This window comes from Oreochromis aureus, linkage group 23, assembly GCF_013358895.1.
Source record: "Oreochromis aureus strain Israel breed Guangdong linkage group 23, ZZ_aureus, whole genome shotgun sequence".
NCBI classification, from domain to species: domain Eukaryota; kingdom Metazoa; phylum Chordata; class Actinopteri; order Cichliformes; family Cichlidae; genus Oreochromis; species Oreochromis aureus.
This window is the reverse complement of record NC_052963.1, coordinates 4,264,624-4,289,647: the sequence shown is the minus strand read 5'-3', so window position 1 is coordinate 4,289,647 and position 25,024 is coordinate 4,264,624. Positions and strand designations below refer to the sequence as shown.

General features: G+C 40.8%; 1 protein-coding gene across 16 annotated transcripts in view; it reads right to left on the bottom strand.

Annotated features, from left to right (window-relative positions):
• The window catches only part of LOC116311830 (dedicator of cytokinesis protein 9-like), a 73,839-nt gene that overhangs the window by 11,097 nt on the left and 37,718 nt on the right, over positions 1–25,024 (bottom strand). For 6 of the 16 annotated variants that reach the window (XM_039606799.1, XM_039606800.1, XM_039606798.1 and 3 more), the window contains 40 exons: positions 23,749–23,883; positions 23,419–23,593; positions 23,072–23,130; positions 22,283–22,357; positions 22,046–22,186; positions 21,140–21,484; positions 20,967–21,049; positions 20,250–20,372; positions 20,060–20,139; positions 19,777–19,964; positions 19,164–19,229; positions 18,403–18,495; positions 17,773–17,884; positions 17,486–17,604; positions 16,643–16,729; positions 16,438–16,527; positions 16,179–16,294; positions 15,920–15,989; positions 15,708–15,833; positions 15,242–15,313; positions 14,993–15,139; positions 14,690–14,773; positions 14,487–14,598; positions 14,216–14,394; positions 13,948–14,061; positions 13,696–13,807; positions 13,329–13,459; positions 12,154–12,268; positions 11,999–12,065; positions 11,367–11,414; positions 10,777–10,913; positions 7,847–7,962; positions 7,634–7,771; positions 7,316–7,498; positions 7,022–7,135; positions 6,562–6,777; positions 6,403–6,460; positions 4,169–4,275; positions 3,898–4,020; positions 3,634–3,747 (listed from right to left, as the gene is read on the bottom strand). In XM_039606799.1, the coding sequence (XP_039462733.1) occupies positions 3,634–3,747; positions 3,898–4,020; positions 4,169–4,275; positions 6,403–6,460; positions 6,562–6,777; positions 7,022–7,135; positions 7,316–7,498; positions 7,634–7,771; positions 7,847–7,962; positions 10,777–10,913; positions 11,367–11,414; positions 11,999–12,065; positions 12,154–12,268; positions 13,329–13,459; positions 13,696–13,807; positions 13,948–14,061; positions 14,216–14,394; positions 14,487–14,598; positions 14,690–14,773; positions 14,993–15,139; positions 15,242–15,313; positions 15,708–15,833; positions 15,920–15,989; positions 16,179–16,294; positions 16,438–16,527; positions 16,643–16,729; positions 17,486–17,604; positions 17,773–17,884; positions 18,403–18,495; positions 19,164–19,229; positions 19,777–19,964; positions 20,060–20,139; positions 20,250–20,372; positions 20,967–21,049; positions 21,140–21,484; positions 22,046–22,186; positions 22,283–22,357; positions 23,072–23,130; positions 23,419–23,593; positions 23,749–23,883 (4,770 nt within the window). The other 10 variants (XM_039606814.1, XM_039606802.1, XM_039606804.1 and 7 more) reach the window with 9 other exon arrangements.

Sequence of the window (25,024 nt, the reverse complement as noted above, 5' to 3'; positions counted from 1 at the left end):
TGCCCCCTTTTCCCTGTTCATGCCCTATCGGCCCCCCTGGCTAAACTTTGCTAGATCCGCCCCTGCACAGTTACCAGCCGTCAGCTACGTAGAAAAGGATCCTGGTGTAGAAAGTAATATTAAATAAATTCTAACAACAGCTTATCAAGGTTAAACGTGCTGCTGTTGTTCAGCCGCTGGTTTCCTCTTTCTGGTGCAAAGTGGGCCAAAAACAAAGAGAGACGGACTTGCGACAAAAAAGCCGATCAGCTGATCGTTAAGCAGTTTCACGATTGAAGTAGCGGCAGGAGAGGGAGAGAGAGAGGCAGTCGCTCCATATATTGGTTGTTAAGCTTAATGCGGGAATGCTTTACAAACATTCAGAGATGAACTTGCACACTTGCTTTACTTCTCTCTGGGATAACTTCCTCGGAGATTAAATGCCGGTTTGGTAGCGAGGCTACAAATACACACAGCCGCTCTATCACATGACCCATACTGCTGCAACGTGCTACGGTTATGAGCCGAGTTACGCCATGTCGCAAGTTTTGTGAGCTGCTTTTTTGATATTTAATGGATCGGATTACATTTTTTATTTCTCGCCGATATCCGATCCAGTCATTTAGGTCAGTATCGGACCGATACCGATACGTAATATCGGATCGGTCCATCTCTAAAAATATATATATATATATATATATATATATATATATATACATATATATATATATATATATATATATATATATATATATATATATATATATATATATATATATATATAATACACATATAGATATAGATATATATTATACATTATATATATATATATATATATTTATATATATATATATATATATATATATATATGCTCCTGTCAGGCATCATATCGGCTAAGATGAACAGGCACATGGGTCAATACATGAGCGGGGCACAGAAAGGGATTGGCAAGAATACCAGAGGCGCAAAACACCAGCTACTGGTAGACAGAACGGTCAGCCGAGACTGCAAGACCAGACTGACCAACCTGTGCACAGCCTGGATTGATTACAAGAAGGCCTATGACTCAATGCCCCACAGCTGGATACTGGAATGCCTAGAATTGTACAAGATCAACAGGACCCTAAGAGCCTTCATCAGGAACTCAATGGGGATGTGGCGTACAACACTAGAGGCCAACTCCAAGCCCATAGCACAAGTCACCATCAAGTGCGGGATCTACCAAGGAGATGCTCTGTCCCCACTGCTGTTCTGCATAGGCCTGAACCCCTCAGTGAGATCATTAACAAGACTGGCTACGGATACCGACTACTTAAACGGAGCGGTTGTCAGCCACCTCCTGTACATGGATGACATCAAGCTGTATGCCAAGAGTGAGCGAGACATCGATTCACTGATACACACTACCAGGCTATACAGCAATGACATTGGAATGTCGTTCGGACTGGAGAAGTGTAGTCGGATGGTAACAAAAAGAGGGAAGGTAGTCAGAACTGAGGGGATTGAACTACCAGAAGGCAACATTGCAGACATAGAGGACAGTTACAAGTACCTGGGGATCCCGCAAGCGAATGGGAACCATGAAGAGGGCGCTAGGAAAGCTGCAACCACCAAGTACCTGCAGAGGGTCAGGCAAGTCCTGAGGAGTCAGCTGAGCGGTAAGAACAAGATCCGGGCCATCAACACCCACGCCCTGCCCGTGATCAGGTACCCTGCTGGGGTAATAGGCTGGCCAAAGGAGGAGATAGAAGCCACTGACATAAAGACAAGAAAGCTCCTGACCATGCATGGAGGGTTTCACCCCAAGTCCAGCACCCTGAGGCTGTATGCTAAGCGGAAGGAAGGGGCCGGGACTGGTGAGTGTCAGCACCACAGTCCAGGATGAGACAAGAAACATCCACGAATACATCACGAAGATGGCCCCAACTGACAGCGTGCTCAGTGAATACCTCAGGCAGCAGAAACCCAAGAAAGAGGAGGAAGGCGAGGAACCATCATGGAAGGACAGGCCCCTGCACGGTATGTACCACCGGCAGATAGAGGAGGTGGCTGATATCCAGAAATCCTACCAGTGGCTGGACAAAGCTGGACTGAAAGACAGCACAGAGGCACTAATCATGGCAGCACAAGAACAAGCTCTGAGTACAAGATCCATAGAGGCTGGGGTCTATCACACCAGGCAAGACCCCAGGTGCAGGCTGTGTAAAGATGCCCTGAGACAATCCAGCACATAACAGCAGGGTGCAAGATGCTAGCAGGCAAGGCATACATGGAGCGCCATAACCAAGTGGCCGGCATAGTGTACAGGAACATCTGTGCCGAGTATAACCTGGAAGTCCCGAGGTCAAAATGGGAGATGCCCCCAAGGGTGGTGGAGAATGACCGAGCTAAGATCCTGTGGGACTTCCAGATGCAGACGGACAAAATGGTGGTGGCTAACCAACCGGACATAGTGGTGGTAGACAAACAGAAGAAGACGGCTGTAGTGATCGATGTAGCGGTTCGAATGACAGCAATATCAGGAAGAAGGAACACGAGAAGCTGGAGAAATACCAAGGGCTCAGAGAAGAGCTCGAGAGGATGTGGAGGGTGAAGGTGACGGTGGTCCCCGTGGTAATCGGAGCACTAGGTGCGGTGACTCCCAAGCTAGGCGAGTGGCTCCAGCAGATCCGGGAACAACATCGGAGATCTCTGTCCAGAAGAGCGCAGTCCTGGGAACAGCTAAGATACTGCAAGAGGACCCTCAAGCTCCCAGGCCTCTGGTAGAGGACCCGAGCTTGAAGGATAAACCGCCCGCAGGGGCGTGCTGGGTGTTTTTTTTTTTTACATACATACATATATATATATATATATATATATATATATATATATATATATATATATATATGTATGTATGTGTGTGTGTGTGTATAAGAGCCATAGGTCCACTTTAAGTGATTGTAATTATATACAGAAAGTTATCAAACACAGCAAACATTAGCTGATCACTACCGAGTCAAAGAGATACAATCTATTTAATGTAATATATTCATACATGCGTAACAGTTACACTGCGGTTTATTTGTATAAAAGTAATAGTTGGAAAGGCTTCATCAATTAATCAAAGGAAACTTTCAGGGGAAGAATCACAATGGGTGAAATGGGTGACTGAAAAAAAAGATGAGTTTCTGGATTTTGCAAATGAAACAGAAAAGAGATAAAATTATAGAAAAGTCACACAACAGCTATTGTTTTGTGATTAAGTAACCACGTTTTATCCACTACTGGTCAAAAAAAATCATGAAGCAACAAAAGCTTAAAAATCTACAGATATTTGATAGTAATTTTACAAATACACATTAGCCCTTAAACAACGTAAAGAGGCACTGACATGCAGGAGGACTGCTCTACTTACTTACCGCAGCCTTAAAAGGAAAGGGAAAAGAAGAGAAATCTCAATTTAAAAAATAGTAGCGTTCCATTTAGATTCAAAGATTCAGCTGTATCAGAGAGTGTATGTGTGTATGTGGTACTGTACTGCAAAACACAATAAGATAAACACCATACTTTTATCAAAATTGTTTGATAAAATTTGTTTTTATCAAAACAAATTTAAGCTAAACCGAAAATTTTGATTATTATCATATTTATTTACTTTTTATTTTGTAAACTTACCTGTCCAAAAAAGGCCACTCTGAAGTACGTGCCAAGCAGCCTCTTGCCAGAATGCATTACTTCCATCACTTTAGTATAGGCACGGTGGAGTCTATCATACAGGTGTGCCAGTTTCTGTTTGATAAATTCAAAAACAAATTGCAACAACTGTCACGCAGATGGTTTTATTTACAAACTGTTGTTGTGAATTGGCATTATATAAATAAAGTTGAACCGAACAAAACAATTCACACTTCTATACTTTGTGCTCAGTGTGCATCTCACCTCAAAGTCTCTGCACTGTTCATAAATGGGAATGATGAGCCTATAGACATCAGCAATGAGCTCATAACGCTCTGCCTTCCAGAGGCCATCAACACACTCCTCCAAAAGCTCCATCAGCACCTCCTGAACTCAAACAATTATCTTATCTTTAGAAAAGACACTGAGAAGTGGGAGTAATGTTACTGCCAAAAAATATTCCTGAAGCCAATGAATAATTTTAAAAAGACATTCTATAGGCTGACATTCAGAAAAGCTCAAAACAAAGTCCGACCTCACTGAAGTGAACATCCTGCATCCCAACATCCTCCATCATGGCTGCTTCCTCGTCAATGTTCGGAGTGATGACACGGAAAGCTGAGCAGCCCTGCCTGAACATGCCTGGCATAAAAAAGGTACACAGAATCAGAATCAGAAGACTTTATTTATCCCCAAGGGGCAATTAACAAACAACCGAGCAGCATACGTTGAAGATAAGAACAATAAGAACAGGCAATAGGAGTGAAATAATAAATACACAGAATATACACAGAATATACAGTATATACAGTTTTAAAATTACACAGTTGTAAAATTAAAGTGACTAAAGGTGAATAAATAACTGTAAGTGACTAAAAGTGAATGAAGTGTCAGTAGTGTAAGAAGAGTGTAGTTTATGTTTATGGATGTGGGAAATGTTCTTATCGGCTGGAGTTAAAAACCAGAGTGGCTTTGGGGACAAAGGTGGCTCTCCTCCTCTCAGTCCTGCAGGAAATGCAGCAGAGGCGTCGCCCAGAGGTGATGTGGGGTGAAGAATGTGAGAGGGGTCGTTGATGATTTTGGCTGCCTGTCTAAGGGCCTGTTGGCTGAAAACCTGTGCCAGAGTTCTGACAGGCAGTTCAATGATTTTAGAGCACACTGATGCAGTGTGCTGCAGTCTGTTCCTGTTCTGAAGGCTGAGGGAGTGGAACCAGCAGGTGATCGAGAAGGTCATGATGCTTTCCAGGAAGGCATAGTAGAAAGTCATCATGATGGGTGTGCTGACTCCAAAGGAGTTGAGTTTCTTAAGGAGGTATAGCCGTTGGTGGCACCTCCTGAGAATCTCCTCTGTGTTGGCAGAGAATTTCAGGAGGTTGTCAAAGATGGTTCCCAGGTATTTGTACTCTTCACCTACCTCCACTGGCTTCCCGTGGATGGTGGTGGTGACTGAAGCAGCCAGATCCCTCTGCCTACTGGAGAAGGTCACCACCATCTCTTTGGTTTTGCTCACGTTCAATTCAAGTTTGGAGCTGTCACACCACTCTACAAACTCCTGAAGAGTAGGCCCGTGGTGCTGTGAGGGGCCTGACAGCAGTGACAGGAGAACTGTGTCGTCAGCATATTTAACCAGGTGACAGTTGGGCTGTGTGGATCTGCAGTCATCAGTGTAGAGGATGAAGAGCAGGGGGGAAAGCACACAGCCCTGGGGGGAGCCAGTGGAGGTGGAATGGAGACCGGAAAGAGAGTTGTTGACCCGAACTTTCTGAGTCCTGTTGGTCAAAAAGTCCAATCAGTCCAACAGGATTAGCTGAGAGAGGTCCAGTAGAACCATACACTGATCAAGCATAAAACTATCACCACTGACATGTCAACCCTGTCATAGAAACAATATTCCCGGTTGGCTATGGCCTCTTTATGTAGGATAATGTGCCCTGCCATAATGCAAAAATAGTTCAGGAATGGTTTGAGGTTGGCAAGATCTCAGTCCAAGTGGATCTTGTGGGAAATGCTGGACAAACAAGCCAGCCAGTGGTACATGCCATGCAGGGGCCTGCCCTTCCCTGATTGTTCCTCTCTCCTTCCTCCTCTTCTTTGTCAGGCTTCTGCTGCCTGCGGTAATCACTAAGAACACTATCAGTTGCGGGTACCTTCCTGATGTACTCGTGGACCTTTGTTTGTTCTTTCATCCTGGTTGTGACACTCACTAATCATCGGCCACGTTTCTTCCGCTTTTGTGTGTGTAGTAAGAGAGAGAGAGAGAGACGTGAAGGGTGAAGGCAACAGTAGTCCCAGTGGTAACTAAAGCACTTCCCAGGAACAACATTTGAGTTCTCTGTCAAGAAGAGGGCAGCAAAAATACTGCACAGGACCAAGAACATCCAAGGTGTCTGGTAGAGGACCCGAGCTTGAAGGATAACGACGAAGGAATATGACTCACACTGTTTATTTTTTACAATTATTGATGGTTTTAGAGTTGGAGGAATTTGCAGTGTATACAATTTACAATTTCGATTGCAGACATCCCCAGCTCTGATATGTGTAAGACATATAGCTTTTTATTACGCTCCATAAATCTTTCGTCTGAAAACAACAAGAGACTTGATAGGCTTTATTGAGTTTATCAATCAATCTCTCCAGGATAATGTTCCTCTACTGTTGTAATGTTTATCAGAGATTCATTTTATGACTTCTGTAAATGAGGATCATAAAGAAATGTTGGAGTTCAAATAGTTAACTGCCAGAAGACCTTACATTATATCCTCAACTTACCTTTCCTCCAGAGATACTCAGCCACCAAAGCAGCAACATGCACGTAACACATAGCTGCCTGCAGGTGAAAAGCACAAACACAGTCACGAGTCAGAGGCTAACACAACAATGCCTTACTGCAGAAAAAAAAGGCAAGGTATTCAATGTGACGTAAAATACCTCTGAAAGATCCCCATTCTTGTTGTGGATGCGAGCCATACTGTCCAACCAGGTTTTACGGAGCTCAGGGGTGCTGGTGTAGGACTTGGCTAAGCTGTATTGGAGATCTACCAGCATTTCCGGGTCATTTTCATGCTCCTTCATTTGCTCTGTGGCCATCAGCACTGTCCTGATGCGTTTTGTTAGGTCCTTCACATCTGAAGGAAACGCCGTGTGCTGCCCAAGCACAACAACAAAGTGAATGTTCAGGATTACATAAAGCAAGAAGTGAGTACTGAAATGTGTTTGCCCCAAAACAGGAGAAAGGCTGAAATTTATCTATTTAGCAATCTAGTAATAGATAGCATTGCTACATGTATCTGACCAAGTGTTAATCAACCAGTTTGGGACAGGAAATAACAAAAATTATTCAACAGTTCTCCCAGTAATTTATTTTGCCTACCAAACTCTCATTCCTCACCTTGATGGTCTTGTCACTGTTGGCATAGTTGTTGATGATGGAGAGAGACTGCTGGAAGCGCATACCCCCTATGCCGATGACGTCAGCAATCAGCTTACTTACAGCAATTACCACCTGGGTGAATATCAACAAGTAAAGCGAACCTTACATTTAAGACTTCCTGTATAATACAGAGATACATCATTTTAACATGGTTAGCAGATACATCATAGATATTGCATGTAGATAGAGACTAGGAAAGATAACTAAACACATAAAATGTCAAATTTAGACGAACACAAATGAAACGCTTACCTGCAGATGTGTTCGTACAAAGGATTTGCGACCTGTGTAGTCGAAATTGCTTTTCATAAGAAAGTAGAGAAGGTGGGCAGCATAACTACGGATGGAGCTCAGCTTGGAGTTACAGCACTTGAGAATTTCGTAGCAGAGAGAGGCACACATGTCGGCCCGGCCATCAAAGAAGGTACAAGGGAACTAGAGGACATGGAAATGCAGCTGTGGGGTCATTTCAAGTGGATTTGTGGATATCAAAAAATCACAACCACATGGATTACAACCAACTTCAGCCCAACCATGTTAAGTCAATAAACACGGGGTCAGATATTTCACCTTGTAAATGAAAGTCCTGAGTGAGGTGAAGACCTGTTTGAGGGCGGCTTCAGACTGAGGTATCTGCAGAAAACACAAGTGCACCTGGAAAACCTTCTTCATCAGGGGATTGTGACCGAGATCTGAATTCAGCTGGGTCTGAAAACAGGGAAGGTGAGTTTATTGGCTGAGCCAGAAAATAAAGGGCGTCATGTTGGCTGTCTCTGTTAATACCTTGAACCCCATGATGAAAGTGCTAAGTGTGTCCAGCACAGTGAGACAGACCTCTGTAGACACGTTGGCCTCTAGAAGGCACTGGCTGTTCACATCTGCTTCCGTATGGGAGTACGCTGCACAGAAAGCACATATGCAACGTCTCCGACAGAGATAATGTTTTATTAGAGCCATAAAAAAGTGCATACTGTTGATTGGTTTATTGATTTACATCTAAGACCAATAACGATTTGCCAAGTGCTTGTATGGCAGACCTGTTGTTGATTTTGTCACCATTACCAACTCCCCGAAGGAGTCAGTAAAAGACAAATCAGTTGCTGCCATGAGCTCGGGAAAGCATGGCTACATTAATTCAGATAAACACAATATTATTTAGGTCTAAGAAATAAATAAAAACAATAATATCCTACTTTAACTACAGCAACATCTGCTTCATGACCACATTTTAGCACAGTACAACTCACCCCAGCTACACACAAAGTACTTTAAGTACAGTCTTAAGTATGTTGAAATTCAACCTGAAAGAAGAAAATAACATTTCATACATACTCTAAGTATATACAGTACATTCTTGCCCAAATGATTACAAATAAAGTGTGCTATTAAAAATGACTAGATAAAAATAATACAAATGTGTATATTTTCAGTTAGTACTTATTAGGAGACGTGTCATTATTTCTGAAATTAAATGACGTAAGAAGTTTTAGTTTAATAGTCTTGGTTGTAACCCAGTTAACTCTTAATAAATCAATTTTTTGAAGGTTAGGGGTTTTTTTTCTACGAAAACAGTTGTAGTTTGTGTAAAGTATAGCCTCATATGCATCATCACGCTATCTCAAAATCTGTTATGTGTGCTTTGCCTTCATACTGATTCTGTCTCATTAATGATTTACTTTTATATGCTGGTAACCCCACATGTAGGTTTCACCTGAGTACTGGAACATCAAACACTTTGTTTCTGGCATTCCGGCATATGCCATTCTTCGAATGTTTTTAAACAAGGAAAAAATAAAAGCGTTACCTAATGATTCAACAAAATAAAACTACTTCCTCTTTCTGTTTGGCCTATTTCAACATAGAAATTGCTTACAGTTCTGTGTCTTTTGCTTTGGTGAATAATTATCCCATCAGTGATCATTTCATTTGTTACCTGTAATACTTTAGATCAGAGGTTCCCAAAGTGTGGGGCCCGCCCCCTAGGGGGGGCGCAGAGCCATTGCAGGGGGGGCGCGGTATGAAAAGAAAAAAAAAAAGAGCGCTTGGACACTGTGGACAGGTTTTTGACGGGGCTTCCACATAAACGCAAAGCAGGAGATGAAGCATCGCCAAATATGTTTCCAAACCAACTTCCTTCCAAGCCAAAGACTAGAAAATATGTGAAGCATATCTTCCCTTTGGCTTCACCTGCACAAGTGCCAAGGTGGGTCTGCCCTGCAAAATTAGTTTCCCTGCCTCGGGAGCAGCGCTGGGCTCTCCAAATCACGGACAAGCAGTATCCCACATTCTTGATTTTTAGTTCACAAACACTTCTTGTAATGACTAACTACTCCTGACATTTTGGACATGTTAGCTCTTTATGCAGTAAAGTTACAGTGGGATACAAATAATATCAGGCTGATCCTGCCGTAATTTGTTCCCCCTGTTCAAATCACGGACAAACAGTATCCCACAGCTGTTCATGTGTTTAAACCCATTTTGCACAGAGAGACATTTTTTTGAAAAATGTATTGACAGCAATGTTATTACACAGGAAAAAAAACAACTACATGTAAAATAATTACACCGTGACGCCTCTGCCTTTCTAAATGGAGGGACAGTAACTGCGTGTGTATGTAAGCGTGTAAAACCTGAAGATAGTCAGATTAACAGTAACAGTATTTTGTCTCTATCTGCCATTCTGCAATTCATCTCATGTAAACAATAACGTGGCGCACAGCGTGACGTGAAAAGAGGCACATACCTTTGTCCTTGCGTGACGAACTCTGTATTCCTCGTCCATACATAAACGCAAAAAAGGAGTTTTAAATAAGCTCCGTTTTCGGTGAATCGCAACGCCGTTTACGTGTTGACGAAAAGCCCAAACGCATAGAAACAGCTGCGTTTTCAAAAATACCCGTGTAGGTGTGGACGCAGCGTAAAAGAGTTAGTAGTATATGTTATTACTACCTGTAATTTATTGCCGTTTACTTGTATTTGCTTAATTGTTTACTAAATGTTTGAGGTGTGAAATAAACCGCAATGGAGTTTGTAAAGAAAATATGGGTGTGTGTGTGTTTGGAGGATGTGTTTGTGGGGGGCGCGAGCATTTGTCTTGTGAAAAAGGGGGGCCTGCCAAAAAAAGTTTGGGAACCACTGCTTTAGATATATGTGTAGTTTCTGCTCATGTTCAAAACATTTAAAACAGATGTGGGATGATTTTTAGGAATCATGTACATCTGTACTTGGAAAAAACTCTGACTGAAAACACACAAAGAACACAAAACATTGCCTTAAGATTAGTTATCAAATTAGCAAACAAGACCTTTAAACTCAAAAAACGTTGGTCACAAATTCTTCCTTTGCCAAATGGAAGACAGATGGAAAAAAACAGATCATTAGTGACATATCTTATCCAGCATATCACCGATTGCAATTCATAGATTATTGTCTATAAAACAAAAAAAAACGAGACGTTGAGCTTGACCTTGACAATTTAGGTGAAGAGCCATTAGGTGATCACCATGTGCAAGTTTTGCTAAAATCGAACCAGTACTGTACAAAGTAATTTGTGGCCAGGCAACTAGGTGGCTAAGTCGGATGAACTAACAAATATTTCTACATTACCAGATTTAGACTAAATTATTGGGTATTTTTATTTATATGTTTATTTTTTTTTTGTTGACATATGGAAAGCATCCATTTAATCATTCATTTCAGGTGGACAGGCCTACTGTTGTTAAAGGTGTGAGCATTCTCCAGAGATCCCAGCTGCTGCAGACGGGCGTGGAGGATCCCAGCTCTGTTACGAGACACAGGGAGAGTCAGTGATTTCCTGTCAGGACCTACAGGCCCCGCCCCCTCATGGATCCTGTTGGAAAAAGGAGAAGTACTATTAACTGCAAGCTTGAATGACTTATTTACAGCTAAGTCAGAATAAAGACACACAAAAGGGTATAATACTGTTATTTTAAAGCATCACTTACTGAGGGTGTTAATGGTTGTACAAAATAAACCATGGACACTTGAAATAAATAAATGTCTAATATGTAATGTGGTTTTAAACTGACAGAGGCAAAAAGAATGTCATGCATTTTGTTAAGCAACCAGCGAATGTAAGATCTTACCCAGGGAGGGGCCATAAAACAACTTGCCAGCAATGTTAAAGATCAAAGAACAAATAAAATCCAACAGTTAAAAGATTTACAGAGGATTCGCTAAAAGTCTCTGTTTATATATGAATCACTAATTGCATGGAATGCCAGCAAAATTAGTTTAAGTTCAAGAATTCAGAAATCAGCAGACAGAACAATATTGACTCTACCTGGCGATGAATCTCTTCCCCATGTATCTGAACTGATAAAGGCAGACTCTGCAGGAAAAACACAGGGTTTATTATTCACAAGTTATTACTTCTAGTACCCATTTGACCCCTGGAGAGCTGCATCTGTATCTGAATCTTCAAACGACCCTTGGATTTGTGGCTGCAAACTCAAGATGTTACACCAAATGTCTTAAGAATATGATAAAAGCAGACATGGCAGCCATAACTTTCAAGAACAAGACAGAGTTTGGGTATGGTCTTATTCCCTCTTCAATCCAGGAAAGTTCTCCACGGTCAAGCTAACTCGCAGATGGCAAGGACCATATTGGTCCAGCAGACTGGTGCAAACAAACATGACCAATTATGGCTCTAAACGAAAAAATCCCAAATGGCAACAACTGAAATTCTAAACTCAAGGTAGAACAGTAGTCCACAAACTGGGGCAGGCATCACTTTGTCAATATCTTTTAGTGAACCTAGCGAAGCCAGTGTTCATTAATTTGCTTACTATGACATCTAAGGCTTGCTAATACAATCTATCTTGTTTATGTTATCTATAAAAAAATATTTTTAAAAAATGTTCAGTCACTCTTACATGTATGTAATAATAAAAAGGTTCTTTCTCTACTTACTCTATCAGTGTGAAGAAGTCCATTAGCTCTGAGGAAGCAGCTTTGCTCCAGTAAGCAAACAGAGCCTCTGAGTATGATAAAATGACATGAAATTAGATTATTAGACCACAGCACGTGTCAAAATCACAAATCATGACTCATACACTCTGTCCTACCCTCTGACATGTTCTTGAGGATATGCAGAAAACACATAAATAGGTTTTTGATCTCATCCTGGTCCAGTTTGTCAGAGCGCAGCACAGTGCTGCCCAGGGCTGATGCGCACGGATTCTGATGCACAGGAACAAAGTAGAGAAAACTTTTACTTATCAACCTTTGGAGTACTGAAAAAAATCAACCTTTTAAGAGATATAACCCATCACTCAAACAAACCAAACTTTAAAGATGAAAAATGCCAAATACTTTTTTTAAAACCTGTCTACTGCTGCAGACAGTAACAAAAACTCCAGGTTTAAAAAGTATAGAAGAAAAGAAGTGAAAAAGCAACAAGGTCAGCCAATCTTACAAATCCCAAATTTGCAAGACTCTGTAATATGAAAAACACTCTGAAGGGGTCACACATGTCAAAGAGAATACTTGTAAAGTTAAGTTTTCCTCATGATTTGCATCCACCCTCTGGGCTGCAGCTGGCTTGTTATAATCACTGTCATTGTCCTGCATTAGGTCAGGCAGGGGAACAGTGAGGAGAGAGAAGTCCATGGTGACCCGCTTGGTTGCATGATTGAGATGAGGTGGGACTTGGTGTTTGGGTTCAAAAAAGAGAGGGAGCACATTGATAGAATGCCTCCTGGTAGATCTCTCCTTTTGGTGGAGTTGGGATGTGATGGAGCACTGTTGGGAGGAGGGTGTGGGTATGAAAATAATAGAAAATAAAGACACATCTCAAGAGACCTTGAATCTTACCGACGCTGCTTTTGCTTTGTTACTATTATGACTCCAACAGAGTAATGTAGTCTGTGTCATGAAACAAGGCTTTTATTTCCCTGTCTCTGGATATTCCTGGGAGGTGGGGCAATTTTAATATTATATGTCCAGGTTTAATCTAGTCTACCTGAGTAGTTCTCAAATAGTTATGTTTTGGTTAACCTTGAGAAATGTTTTCTATGTTGCAGACTAGATCTTTTTCAAAGTTCAAATGAGGCCAGAATTTCCACTACCAGTAAATATATTATTCTCCTTATCAATCAACCCTTATTATCAATCAATGTTAGTCTGACTTTTTAAGAGTGATGTTAACATTCCTCTATGCCACTGACTCATCTTTATTTCATCAAGAAGAAACAACAACAAATGTGCCTAAGGAATTGCCATGTCACAAGTGGTGACCTACCTTTTCCAGAGAGTTGGTCCTGTCACTGCTCTTGTCCAGCAGGCTGTTCCCAGAGTCGGTAGAGACCAGAGAGCCTTTGGAGTCTGCATGGTGAACTGAGCTGGCGTTGGTAGTGGAACTTTGAGGAGAGGCTGCAAAGTAAAAGAAAAGGTTTTCACCAAAAGCAAAACCACAAAAACACATTTTTCATTTGTGATCATGGTGCAAGATCAGTAGACTATGATTAAAGATACAGTTTATTCATTTTAAATAATATTAGAAAATTATTTACAATTTTTATTTTATTTTATTTATTTGAAATTATTTAAATTTGACACATTTTTATTACTCAGTAATGTCCTTATAAGACAGAGAAGAAGGGAAACACCTGTTCCAGAGATGACCCCAAACACATCTTTGTGGAGAGCATTCTCTATGCAGCTGCCAGGTTTCTGAGGAGTCACCATGGAGGTCTGTACCAGAGAGTCCTCTCGTGGGTTCTGGGACAGAAACTAAAATTACTACTGTGAAGTGCTCTAGTACTTACTTAAAAACAGTAAAGAGAGAAACTGCAGAACTGAGGCGTGCATTACAGATGCAAGCTACCATTCCGTTTACAACCACTAGGTGTCAGGCTTACATTTACATTACAATTGTCGAGAGGCGCGGACTCTTTGATGTCAAGCCTATAAACATTTTCCTGAAGCAGGCCAAACAGAGGGAGGTAGAGAGTGGCAAGTCTGGCCTGCTGGCTCTGCAACAACAAATCTTGAGTTAAATCATTTAAAGCTGTCAAATTGAAAAATTATTGTGTACCACACTGGTTAAACTACATCTAACACATACTTTTATGGAAATGCAGCAGATGGCCAAATAGAAGGATAATGGCCAAGAGCTGCAGAACTTACTTTGGAAGCATAGCGGTCATCAAACGTGTGTTTGATCATCAGTCCCTTGAGCACCTGGATGGCAATCTGACGAATCTCTCTGGACTCCTGAAGTGCACCACCCACCTCCCTGAGCAGCAGTCCCACCAGGAAGTGGTTTCGACAGAAGTCATCAGTCAGCGAGTAGTCCAGCTGGAGATCTGTAGCAGGCATTTATTAGCAGGACAAGGCAAGAGCAAAAAAAGATGGAATGTACAGATGAAGTCAGTGCAAACTGTGGGTTTTTTCTTACCCTGGAACCTCTGTATTCTCCCTTTCCAAAAAGGCATGGGCAGATTTAAAGGGACATAGTGCTCATGGTTGCAGACCTCCCGCAGGAACTCAAACTTGAATTCATATAAGGTCTATGAGAACCATAAGAGAATGTGCAGTTTATGGTTTTATATTAACTTCAACAACCTGTATCAAATCTTTAGAGACAATATGCCTGCTCACCTTGGGGTCTCCAGGAACAAAGCAGTTCATGTAGTTGTTGATCTGCTTAAATACAAAGCCTCTGTTCATGAAGGTGAAGCAGCGCTGTGTGGAAAAGGGAACAAATATAATGAGCGAAGACGCATAAAAAAAAAAGTCAGCTTAGTTTTCTGAGTTGAATTGACTTATCGTTTCAGTCTTTTTATAAACAATAAGTAGTAAAATGTTTTAATGTTTAACCTCAAAACAAAGAAAATTTGAGATATATTTCTATATTTCTACATAAATATAATATATAAATTAAAATAATCAGCTGGTGGCAACCTTAATGAAAACTGCCAGGCTGCGGTTGGCATTGCGAGCCGCGTCAAGATTGTCCTTATATTTCTGGGTGATGTGTGGCATGAGCATATTGACCAGAGTCTCTACTGCATGGTAGTAGGATGCAGAAAAGCGCTGGTTCCTGGAGACCTGGACACAGGATGGGAAAAGAAGAAAAGGAAAAGATTTGGAGGAGTCACGTTTGTAAGAAAATGGCTTAAGGACAAAAGAAAGCTTTTGCAACAGATCTACCTTAACCTTCCCGTGCTCTATCAGATAATGAGCCATGGATTTCACCAGACCTTCAAAGAAGTACCAGGAGTGCTGCAACCCAGAACACAGTGTCAGTGAAAGAAAGAAATACGATGAATTTACAAAGTGTGAATTATTTTGAAAGTGAATGTTGCATGGAACTAGAAAAAAATGACATCATAAATATGTCAACAAGAATTTATTCATTTATTTTCTCAAATTTCAGTAACAGATGTGAATTTTGGAGAACTCATAGCAACAGAATATAATGTTTGTAGATCTACTATCATGTATTACCTATTTATGTTGTTTAATTTAATTTTAATTTAATTTTTTTTTTACAGGTAAATTGAAAAACTAATTATTTTATAAAGATTTGTGGATTCGTTTAAAAATATTACTTTCTTTTTCTCTATAAGTCTCCTTTAATTAGCTTCTGCTGATTGCCTTTTGACAGATGAATTACCTTTAGAAGCTTGTTGCTAGTCAGGAAGTCTGTTGATGGTTTGAGAATGGCTGTCATGGCTTTTGCCAGCTCCTCATGAACAGTTTTTACATTGGTGACAGAATAGGGATCTTGTTTCAACACAAACTGGGTGCAGAGAAGGGGGCGAGGGCTGTCAGACTCTGAAACAGTGGATATCATCATTGTGATAAAATTCATAAGACAATAAGCACCTTGACATACGATCTCAGGTAATGCTCAAGTCCCTCTTCATGGCACTGTGCTACCACATGAACCATCACCCTACAAAGATAATGAAACAAAAACAAAACACAGTTCAAAAGTGTTGCTGAAAGGCAGGCATTTCATGTATTTGGATGTGTGTGTGTGTGTGTGTGTGTGTGTGTGTGTGTGTGTGTGTGTGTGTGTGTGTGTGTGTGTGTGTGTGTGTGTGTGTGTGTGTGTGTGTGTGTGTGTGTGTGAGTGTCTTGCCTGGTCACATTCACAGCCACATCCTCATGTGTGGTTCTGGTCAGGACACAGAATAGCTGGTTGAGAATGGTGGGCAGAAAGTTTACCATCACGTGACCTTCCATTGCATGGAGACTCTTTAAGAGGGAAGTAAGAAGAAAAAAGTCAATAACTGTGGACTCTTCCTGTCATGATCCCTTAAATGTTAGATGAAAAGATTGTACAAGAGTGTGTGTTCCATTTTCCTTAGGTTATTAGAAGTAAATGGAGCTCTGAATACCTTCAGGTATTTAACAAGCTCTCCCTCCGAAGCTTGTTCTGACATCTCCATGCTTTCGCAGTGGTGAAAAAATTTATGCAAGTGCTGATCCTAATAGAAACATGTCATATAGATGTTTAGATTTTTTTTATTCTATAAAACTGTTGTGAGTAGGCAGCTGACATTAACTGCATATCATGGATATATGTGCTATATGTGTACACACCTGAGTGTTAACTGTGGATACAAGATGAGTTGAGACTTTGAAAAGGGGTTTTCCTCCATCCACCCATTTGATCTCCAACCCAGAGTGCTGCAACAAGTACACAACTATTTACTCCACTGGATACTAAGTATAAACTGCAATACAACAAATCAACACAGTGATGTTCTTTTTGCATATACTGATTTATACCATAATAACGTTTATCAAAAATTAACAGATCAATTGACAATAAGCCTCAATTATTATTGTTCCTCCATGGCAAGCACCCATGCTATCAGTATACATATATCATATATCAATACATATATCAATCTACATCAATCAATATCTATCTCAAGCAAGATGGATAGTTACTGTATAACCTCTGATTGCAGATGTTTGGGTTTCAACTTGCTAAATTCACCACTTTATTATTCTGAATAGAAGCCTGGGTTTCCCACATTGTCCTTTCACCATTTCCCAGCAGGTTCATTCCTGTCTACATATGTTGCTTGATTTGTGGCCTTACCTTGCTAGAGGTACATAACACTTAGTTGTCAAATAAGGATATGTTTAACAGATCTGTCTTGGTTGTCTTGGGTGATACTAAAATTAGCTCTATGTTTAACTTTAAGAAAATACAAACAAAATATATAAAATTAAACAAGACAGCAGAAATGAAAGGATGAAAGGATGCCACGCTGTTTGATGGAAATGAGAATTGTCAACCTACAGGGTGCTGAATTCAAAGAATTATGAAAGAATTATGTGGCAGGCTAGTCCACTACCTATCTATAGTCTACACCATACTACGTACAGAAAATAAAAGTTCATTTTTGTTTTTTTGTTGTTGTTGTCTTTTACCTTGTTCACACCATCCTGGGAGCTGAGGTACCCAGCAGGTAGATTGGCAGCCACAGGAAGTTGTTGTTCATTCGTGATAACTCTGCCATCCTTTAGTAGAGGCAGCCACACTTGGCCAACTGAGGGTTAAAAAAACAGCACCATTAACATAGCACCACTACTGGAATAGAGGCAGCATAAGGATTAAGATTTGAATATTAAATCACTGTATATCTGAATCAAACTGCTACACACACAAACAGCTTTGTATTCACTGAGGGTGGATGTGACTTAAACTGATGGCCCACCTGGAGTTTCCACCACATCTTTCTTCTTGCTGTTGCTGTCACAGCTCACATGATAGAAGGTGAAGAGAAGGTGATGCTTCTCATGCAATTGAGTAGGCAGCTCTATCTTTATCTAGAGAGAGCACAAAAACATAGTTTGCTAATACCGAAGAAGCTTTGCAGTCATAGAGTTCAAATTTGCTCAAGCAACATGAGAGGAACACAAAGGTTTGAGAAAAAAACTGTTTAATCATGCAACATATCTGACTCTCTGCTGGTAGTTTGTAGCTATTATTAATCCATCCATTCACTCTCTTTCACTTATCCATATCAGGGTCGTGGGGGGGAATGAACTCTATCCCAGCTACCACAGGGCAGGTCCCCAGTTTGTCACAGGACAGCAGATACAGACAGACAATCATTCACACTCACATCCACACCTATGGGCAACTTTTTAACACCAATTAACCAAACCCTACTAATTGCATGTCTTTGGACTGTAGAAGGAAGCTGGAGTACCCAGGAACCAAACTCCACTCTGATGGTGGAGGCAAACTCAGGACCCTCTTGATATTACATGCCACCGTGCTGCCCTATTAAGCCATTGCATCTATTAAACTCTGACTGTGAATAACATGAGCAGAGAAATACCTCGTCATAAAACTCAGGGTTCTGCTGATGGTGGAGGACTGCTGCATATGCCTGCTTAGTAAATAGAGGCCCTCCAGGGCAGCCATAGATGCACTGCAGTAGATTCAAAAAGTAGAAGTAAGAAATCATGTGAGGACAGGCAGATATGTTGTCATGCTCATCGTGTGGTTTAATATGTTTTGGTCGTTGGTTTATCAGCTAGTTTGAGCTGCAAGATGAACAATCCAAAGTCAAGATCACAAAGCCCTAAGATTAATTCTAAGTCAAGGCAAAGAAACCCAAGTCAGAACAAACTAGTCTGTAGTTAATACAAAACAGACTTAAATGAAGACCTAACATTCAGCACCAAGTCAAAGAATGAAGGCTCCAAATTATTTTATTATTATTATTATTATTATTATCATTATTATTATTATTATTATTATTATTATTATTATTATCATTACGTAAGTGTTGCAAGAGAACATTTTGAGATCTGCTTAATAATTGTTTAAATAGCCAAATGTGATAATATCTGTGCAAGGCTTGTGCAATGTGATTAGCTAATATCTATTTTAGGAAATTAAAGTACCCTCTCTTGGAGAGGACATCAAGTCAATTAGTCTAAAGTGCACCCGTGAACCCTTGAGTAAATTTCTTTTGTCTTCTTGTTTAGAGCTTGCCAGGTGTCTAAATAAAGTGACCTAAGTATATGCCTCTATTACCGTACTTGTAGTTTTATGTTCTGCCTTGGAAGTATGCTATATAGCATGTAAATGCACCTTCAGCGGCTGGGCTTCATCCTCATCAGAATCCTTAAATTGAATGCAAACAGCAATATTTCTTGCCTGAAGAGGGAAGAAAAAACAGACAGAACATAAGAGAAAAGTAAGACACATTTCCAAGATATCCCAGGTCACATAGAAGCAATTTACCGGCAAATATTTTTCCTACTTTGCCTCTCTGAGTCCATTTCAGACTGTGAAATAGACTTACCCGCTTGTTACAATAAAAGGAGGGAGAAATCTGTAAAGATCTGAGAGTAAGAAGGCGTAAGAGAAAGAAGATTGGTCGGTTTCTTGTATGGAGTTGACTTAGTGAAAGTAAATGTAACAATCTTGTATTGATGCATTAATCAAAAGCAGCTGCTGTGCATTATGATAACTATCCAGCTCTGCAGCTTCACTGGAAGAGCTTGAAAGAGATCCCAGTTAGTTTCATAGGCTAAACAGAATATCTGCCAAACAAAACCATTTATTTCCTAAAATAATTTGTCTTAGAAGTTTCTCTGTAAAAGATGAAGCAGTGTTTGTGAGGGTCATGCATCGACTAACAGCTCAAAATCAAAGGTATCTTGTATTGTGAGTTATTTTGATGCAGCTTTGTTGTGAGTACCTTAGCAAAGCATTTCTGCCCATCGTACTTGAGGTGTTTTGGATAGACATAAAGGTGGTTTTTATAGATGGTGAATGGTTGGGAACACTTAGCAATACAGGGCACAAACTCCTCCACCTCCAGAAGAGCGCTGCTTTGCCCATTTCCTTCAAAGTTCCCCACAGGGATGTAGGAGGAAGTGACACAATCTACAGGAAGGAATGATAGTCAGAATCCTTGTGGATACAATCTGATAACTGTAAATAGATACTTAGAAGTTATGTTATAAATTTGAAGATTTTACTGGTTAGATCTGGGGGCACACTGTCAATTGTTACATCCAAGTTCCCCAGGAGCACAGGCAGCTTAGCCATTTTCTCGGGTCTGTTGGGAACAAAGAAACAAAGAATTTGTTGCAAAACTGTATCAAAACATGTTACAGAGAAACAAGTGACTAGAAGAGACAAGAAGAGACAAGAAGAGAAAGAACGTACTTTCTGAAGTCGGTAAGCAGTTTGAACATGTCCTCATCTGACAGCTTGCTGCTGTCCTGTCTGTAAAGAGCTGAGAATCGTGCGCTTTTGTCTAAAGTGCCTGATGCATCTTTAAACACAGGCCTGGGGAGATAGACACACACAAAAAATAAAAATAAGTGAAATTACTGATGAGCACATCTAAGTTCCACAATACTGGTTTAATAACGTGTGTTCCTATAGAAAGTCTTTCCTTTAGTCACACTTTCCACCTGGTTTGGATGCTGTATTTCAACTATAACTCCCTATTTTCCTCAACTACAACAACTCATCAGCAACTTTAGAAACAGGAACACCGTTATACTAGCAAGTCAAGTCAAAGTTAACAAAATCCACAAATCCTCAAAACAAAAACAAAAAAACCCCCTCCACCTACCATTAATATTGTACATAAAATATTTACAAACTCATAGCTGCATTACATTTTTTTTAAAAACAAGACTACTTTTCATCTCCTATTTCCAACCCATTAAGGCATAGCACGAGAGGTGAGCAGTTGTTTGTTATAAGCCCTCTCTCATCACACATTTAGATCAGCACCAGGGACTGTCTTTGATGGTATTATATATACACCAGCATCTCACAGAGCGACAGTTTCTGCAACCTGACATCAAGACTATCATCTAACACTGAATTGAATAGGTAAATAGATGGTTTAAGTATAAGGTGGCTTTATACCTTGCAGCCCAGCCAAATGGCATCCTGTACTGCCCCAGTCGGCCGCAAGCTGTCTTGGCATTCTTTAGCACCTTTTGAGCCATCTACACAAGAAAACAGGGGATTTATTTTGGCAATTACCAGCATAAGACAAGAAAAATACACTTCATACACTCGTCTTCATATAAGTGTACCTTAGCAGAGTCGGAGCTCTTCATGTAGGGTTCAGTGCAATGGGTGATCCCTCCCTGTAGGACCTTCTCAATCCTGGCCACTAGGAAGATTTCTGGATGGGGGCAGGTGACTGAGAATATACCCTGTTTGGGATACCGAACAGCCCCCTCTGGGAGTCCACTAGCTAACCTGTGTTCCAAAACACTATCATTCCAGCTGCCACTGATTTGCTGGTTTGGTCCACTACCATGACCGGATGTCATCTGTCGAACCAAAGGGTGGTTGAGATCCACATGGAAGTTGGCTGAGATCTTTCTGTTGTTCTGGACGTCAAAGAGGGACAGGATCACATAGAACGGCTCCACCTTTGACGATAGAGGACAGGAAGGAAAATGTTTTGAGACAGAGACGCAGAGTAAGAAAAAAGTAAAAAGAAAGCTGCAATTTAAGGGATAGTCATTCTCCTAATGCACTTCTGATTTTCCATTAAGACTAAATGTACCATTGAGGTAATTTATCTTCCCTTTCACTCTTTCCACCAAGCTTTTCCATTACACAACGCCATTTGTGTGTGTGCATGCATTCAGAGCAGCTCAAGAGCTAATAGCTGTATTGTCCCAGCTGAGAGTTGAGTGTTGGAGTCAGAGACAGAGACCTTGGAGTGACGACAGGAAACCAGCCTCAGACTGGTGCTAATGCATGGTAGGAGGCCAAAGCTGGTTTCCATGGTAGCAAACACCGCGGGTTTTGATGGGGGCCAGCCAAGTGGGTCATCTGAATTGTCTGTGATCTTCTTAAGTGATTTAAACCTCACTCATTTGCCAAAGGATATTTGTCTGTTAAGCTGAAAGTTTGTGTGCAAATACATGCAAATACATGCACATCCAGCAGCTGCATTTGACTGCTGGGTTTTCACTGATACATACATTAGTTGTTGGCCTTTCTTCATTCTCAGCAACACAGCCCTGCAGGTTAAACAACAGGTCATGACAGCTGACCAGGACTCTTTTCCCAAACTTCTCTTCAAACTGTTGCACATTAAGCTCAATGGCAGAAAAGTCTAGTTTCTGTGGAAATAAGAGTTGCTGTCAGAAGGCTTAAATTATCTGCTGCCACAACGAAAATATCAGTCACAGCGACGCTATTGAGAAATTAAACAATACCTGGGTGTCAGGGTCCAGAGTGAACAGCTTGAGGCGAGCTTCACTTCTCATCTTAGATTCAATATCTCTGGCAGTCTGTGAAAAACAAAGTAAAATAAGAATGCATTCCCAATTATAAAATAGTAACAAACAAATTATGTTGTCCATTTTAGACATCTGGGTTGAAGATGTGGGAGCAGTTGAGTATTCTCTTGATACTGTATGTCTTTTCTCTTTTGCTTCACTCCCAAGCTTGCCTTGAGTCCAGTTTTGGATCTTCCTTCTTACTATTACCAAGCGCTCAGAATTCTGAGATTAAAGTCAGCCCAGAAACACCAAGTGGCTACAAACAACAGCGAAGATCAAAAAGCAGTAGACACCTGCATACCGATCTCCACACATTCAGTAAGATCTCCATCAGTGCCCAGGGCTCCCACCGTGACTCAACAAAAGGACAGGCAGGACCGGCACCCATAGAGAGGAGCCCATAGCATATGCTATAGTGTCACAAGTGCTAGAGTCCCAAGTGTTTGATCCCCGACTGCTAAATCCCATTTTTAGAGATCTAACACATTATATTGGATGTTCCCTTGGTAAGCACAAAGAGGAAAATGTGGGGGGCTGGATCCTTGAAACAGCTGGCCTCCTGGCCAGGCCATAGTTACAATATAGACAGGCTCCAAGTGATCTCTCAAACACCAAAAATTCAGTATACATCCACAGTATGAGGACTGGTACTGTACATGCTTGTTAAATGACCAATTTGAGATGCCAACCATTAATATTATTTCTGATGGACTAACAAGATACCTGAAAGGTTTCTTGAAAATCTCCAGTGGAAAGTTCTGTTTTTCCATGTTCGTCATCTGCTGGAGAGATCAACATAAGGTCTGTTAGCTGTGGCTGCTGCATAAAACATAGTAATGCACTGGTCTCTTGTATTCAGAAGGATAACTGAAAGGAAGTAAAAACATGGGTTATAAAGTTAAAGAAGTACACTTGAGCTACTCCTGGGGGTGTGGGCAAATTGAAGAATCCCACAGGTGCAGCAAGCTTCAAAAAATATAATCAGATGAAAAAAAATGCAATAATAAACACAAGGCAGGCAGACAATAAAACATATAAATAATTGAGACAAAGTGTTAAAAAATACATACCATCATTCAGATCGCCATTTTTTTTCTCCTGCATGGCCTGTTCAAAGCTGCTGTGGAGAATCTTGTTGAGGGTAGTGATCCACTCCTCCATCTCTGCTTCACTGTCTGCAGCCAGCAGAAATGTGCTCTTATCCTGCATCTTCAACTCAAAGGCAAATCGACGCACTTTACTGTTCTAAAAGAGAAGAAACACGAACACAGCTTCTGTAAAAGTGGTTTTAATCCTTTTGTTTACATCCAGTGGACAGCTAACAGAATGCTAACTTTCCTTTTGCTGCATTCAGTTTAACCACCATCACTACCACCACCACCACCACAGCTCACCATTACCTGAACAACTCCCATGCATGAGTCAAGGAAGATAGTTCCTTTGGGATCTTTGGAGGTGTTCTCATCCTTGTAGAAGTTGAGGTTATAAGACCCATCCCCCAGCTGAGCCAGATGGAAGTACCTCCTCTTGAAGGACTATGATGACAATAAAGAATGTTAACATTCCTAATGGACTCGTTTTCTCTAAAAATACTACAGAACGGAGAGAGAGCATGGGAAAGCTTGTGGGTAAACTGAAAAAGTATGCAAAGTTTTGAGCTATCCTACACAAAGACTAATCTGAGTTCCATATGTTCACAGGGAAAATGCTGCAGGGAAAAGTAGTTCGGTAGGGTTACTGAACCGTCATTATGCACTGAGTATTTCTTCTTCAGTCGCTTTTCTCACTCACTGTGTGACTATACACCTCTCTGCATTGGATCATTACTTATTGTTCATCTCTGGCTCTCTTCCACAGCATGTCTTTGTCCTGTCTTTCCCCCCGGACCCCAACTGGTCCCTTGCTAAGCCTGGGTCTGCTGCACGTTTCTTCCTGTTAAAAGGGAGTTTTTCCTTTCCATTGTCACCAAAGCGCTTGCTCAGAGGGGCTCATATGATTGTTGGGTTTTTCTCCACTGTATTTGTATTATGTAGGGTCTACCTTACGATTTAAAGCGCTTTGATATATATAAAATATGATTTTTTTATATACAAAAACATCATGGCTGTATCTTAAGACAAATTTTTTTTGGATCTTCCACTTGAAGTTTTTGTTCCTTAACCTTCAGGATCATTTAAGAAATTCCAAATGACCGTTTTACTGGGTCCTACCTCAGCAGTGATGGCGCGCTGCCATGTTTATGCTCAGGGGTGCGCATAAGTGGTCTGCAGGTGCGCATGCGCTGTCAAAATAAAAGACACACCAGATAAGAACTTGCAACACACGTTTGCGTACATAAGATTTTCTGGAGGAGGACAGACATTTGTTTAGAACTCTTAAGATGTCGAAGAAGCAAGCTCCTTTAAGCAATTACTTTGCTTCAAACAAATGATGAACGCACAGATATGTGGTGCAGAATATGCCGTGAAAATCCCACTCTAGCGGACAAAAACAGTGCCTTTTATATGTACGCAAATGCGCGTTGCAACTTCTTATCTGGTGCGTGTCTTTTATTTTGACATGCACACCTGTGGACCACTTATGTGCACCCCTGCTTATGGAGTTCAACAACCCGACCACATTTTAAAAAAGGGAACGTTTTTTTTGCCTTTGCCATCAGAACGTCATGACAGTGTG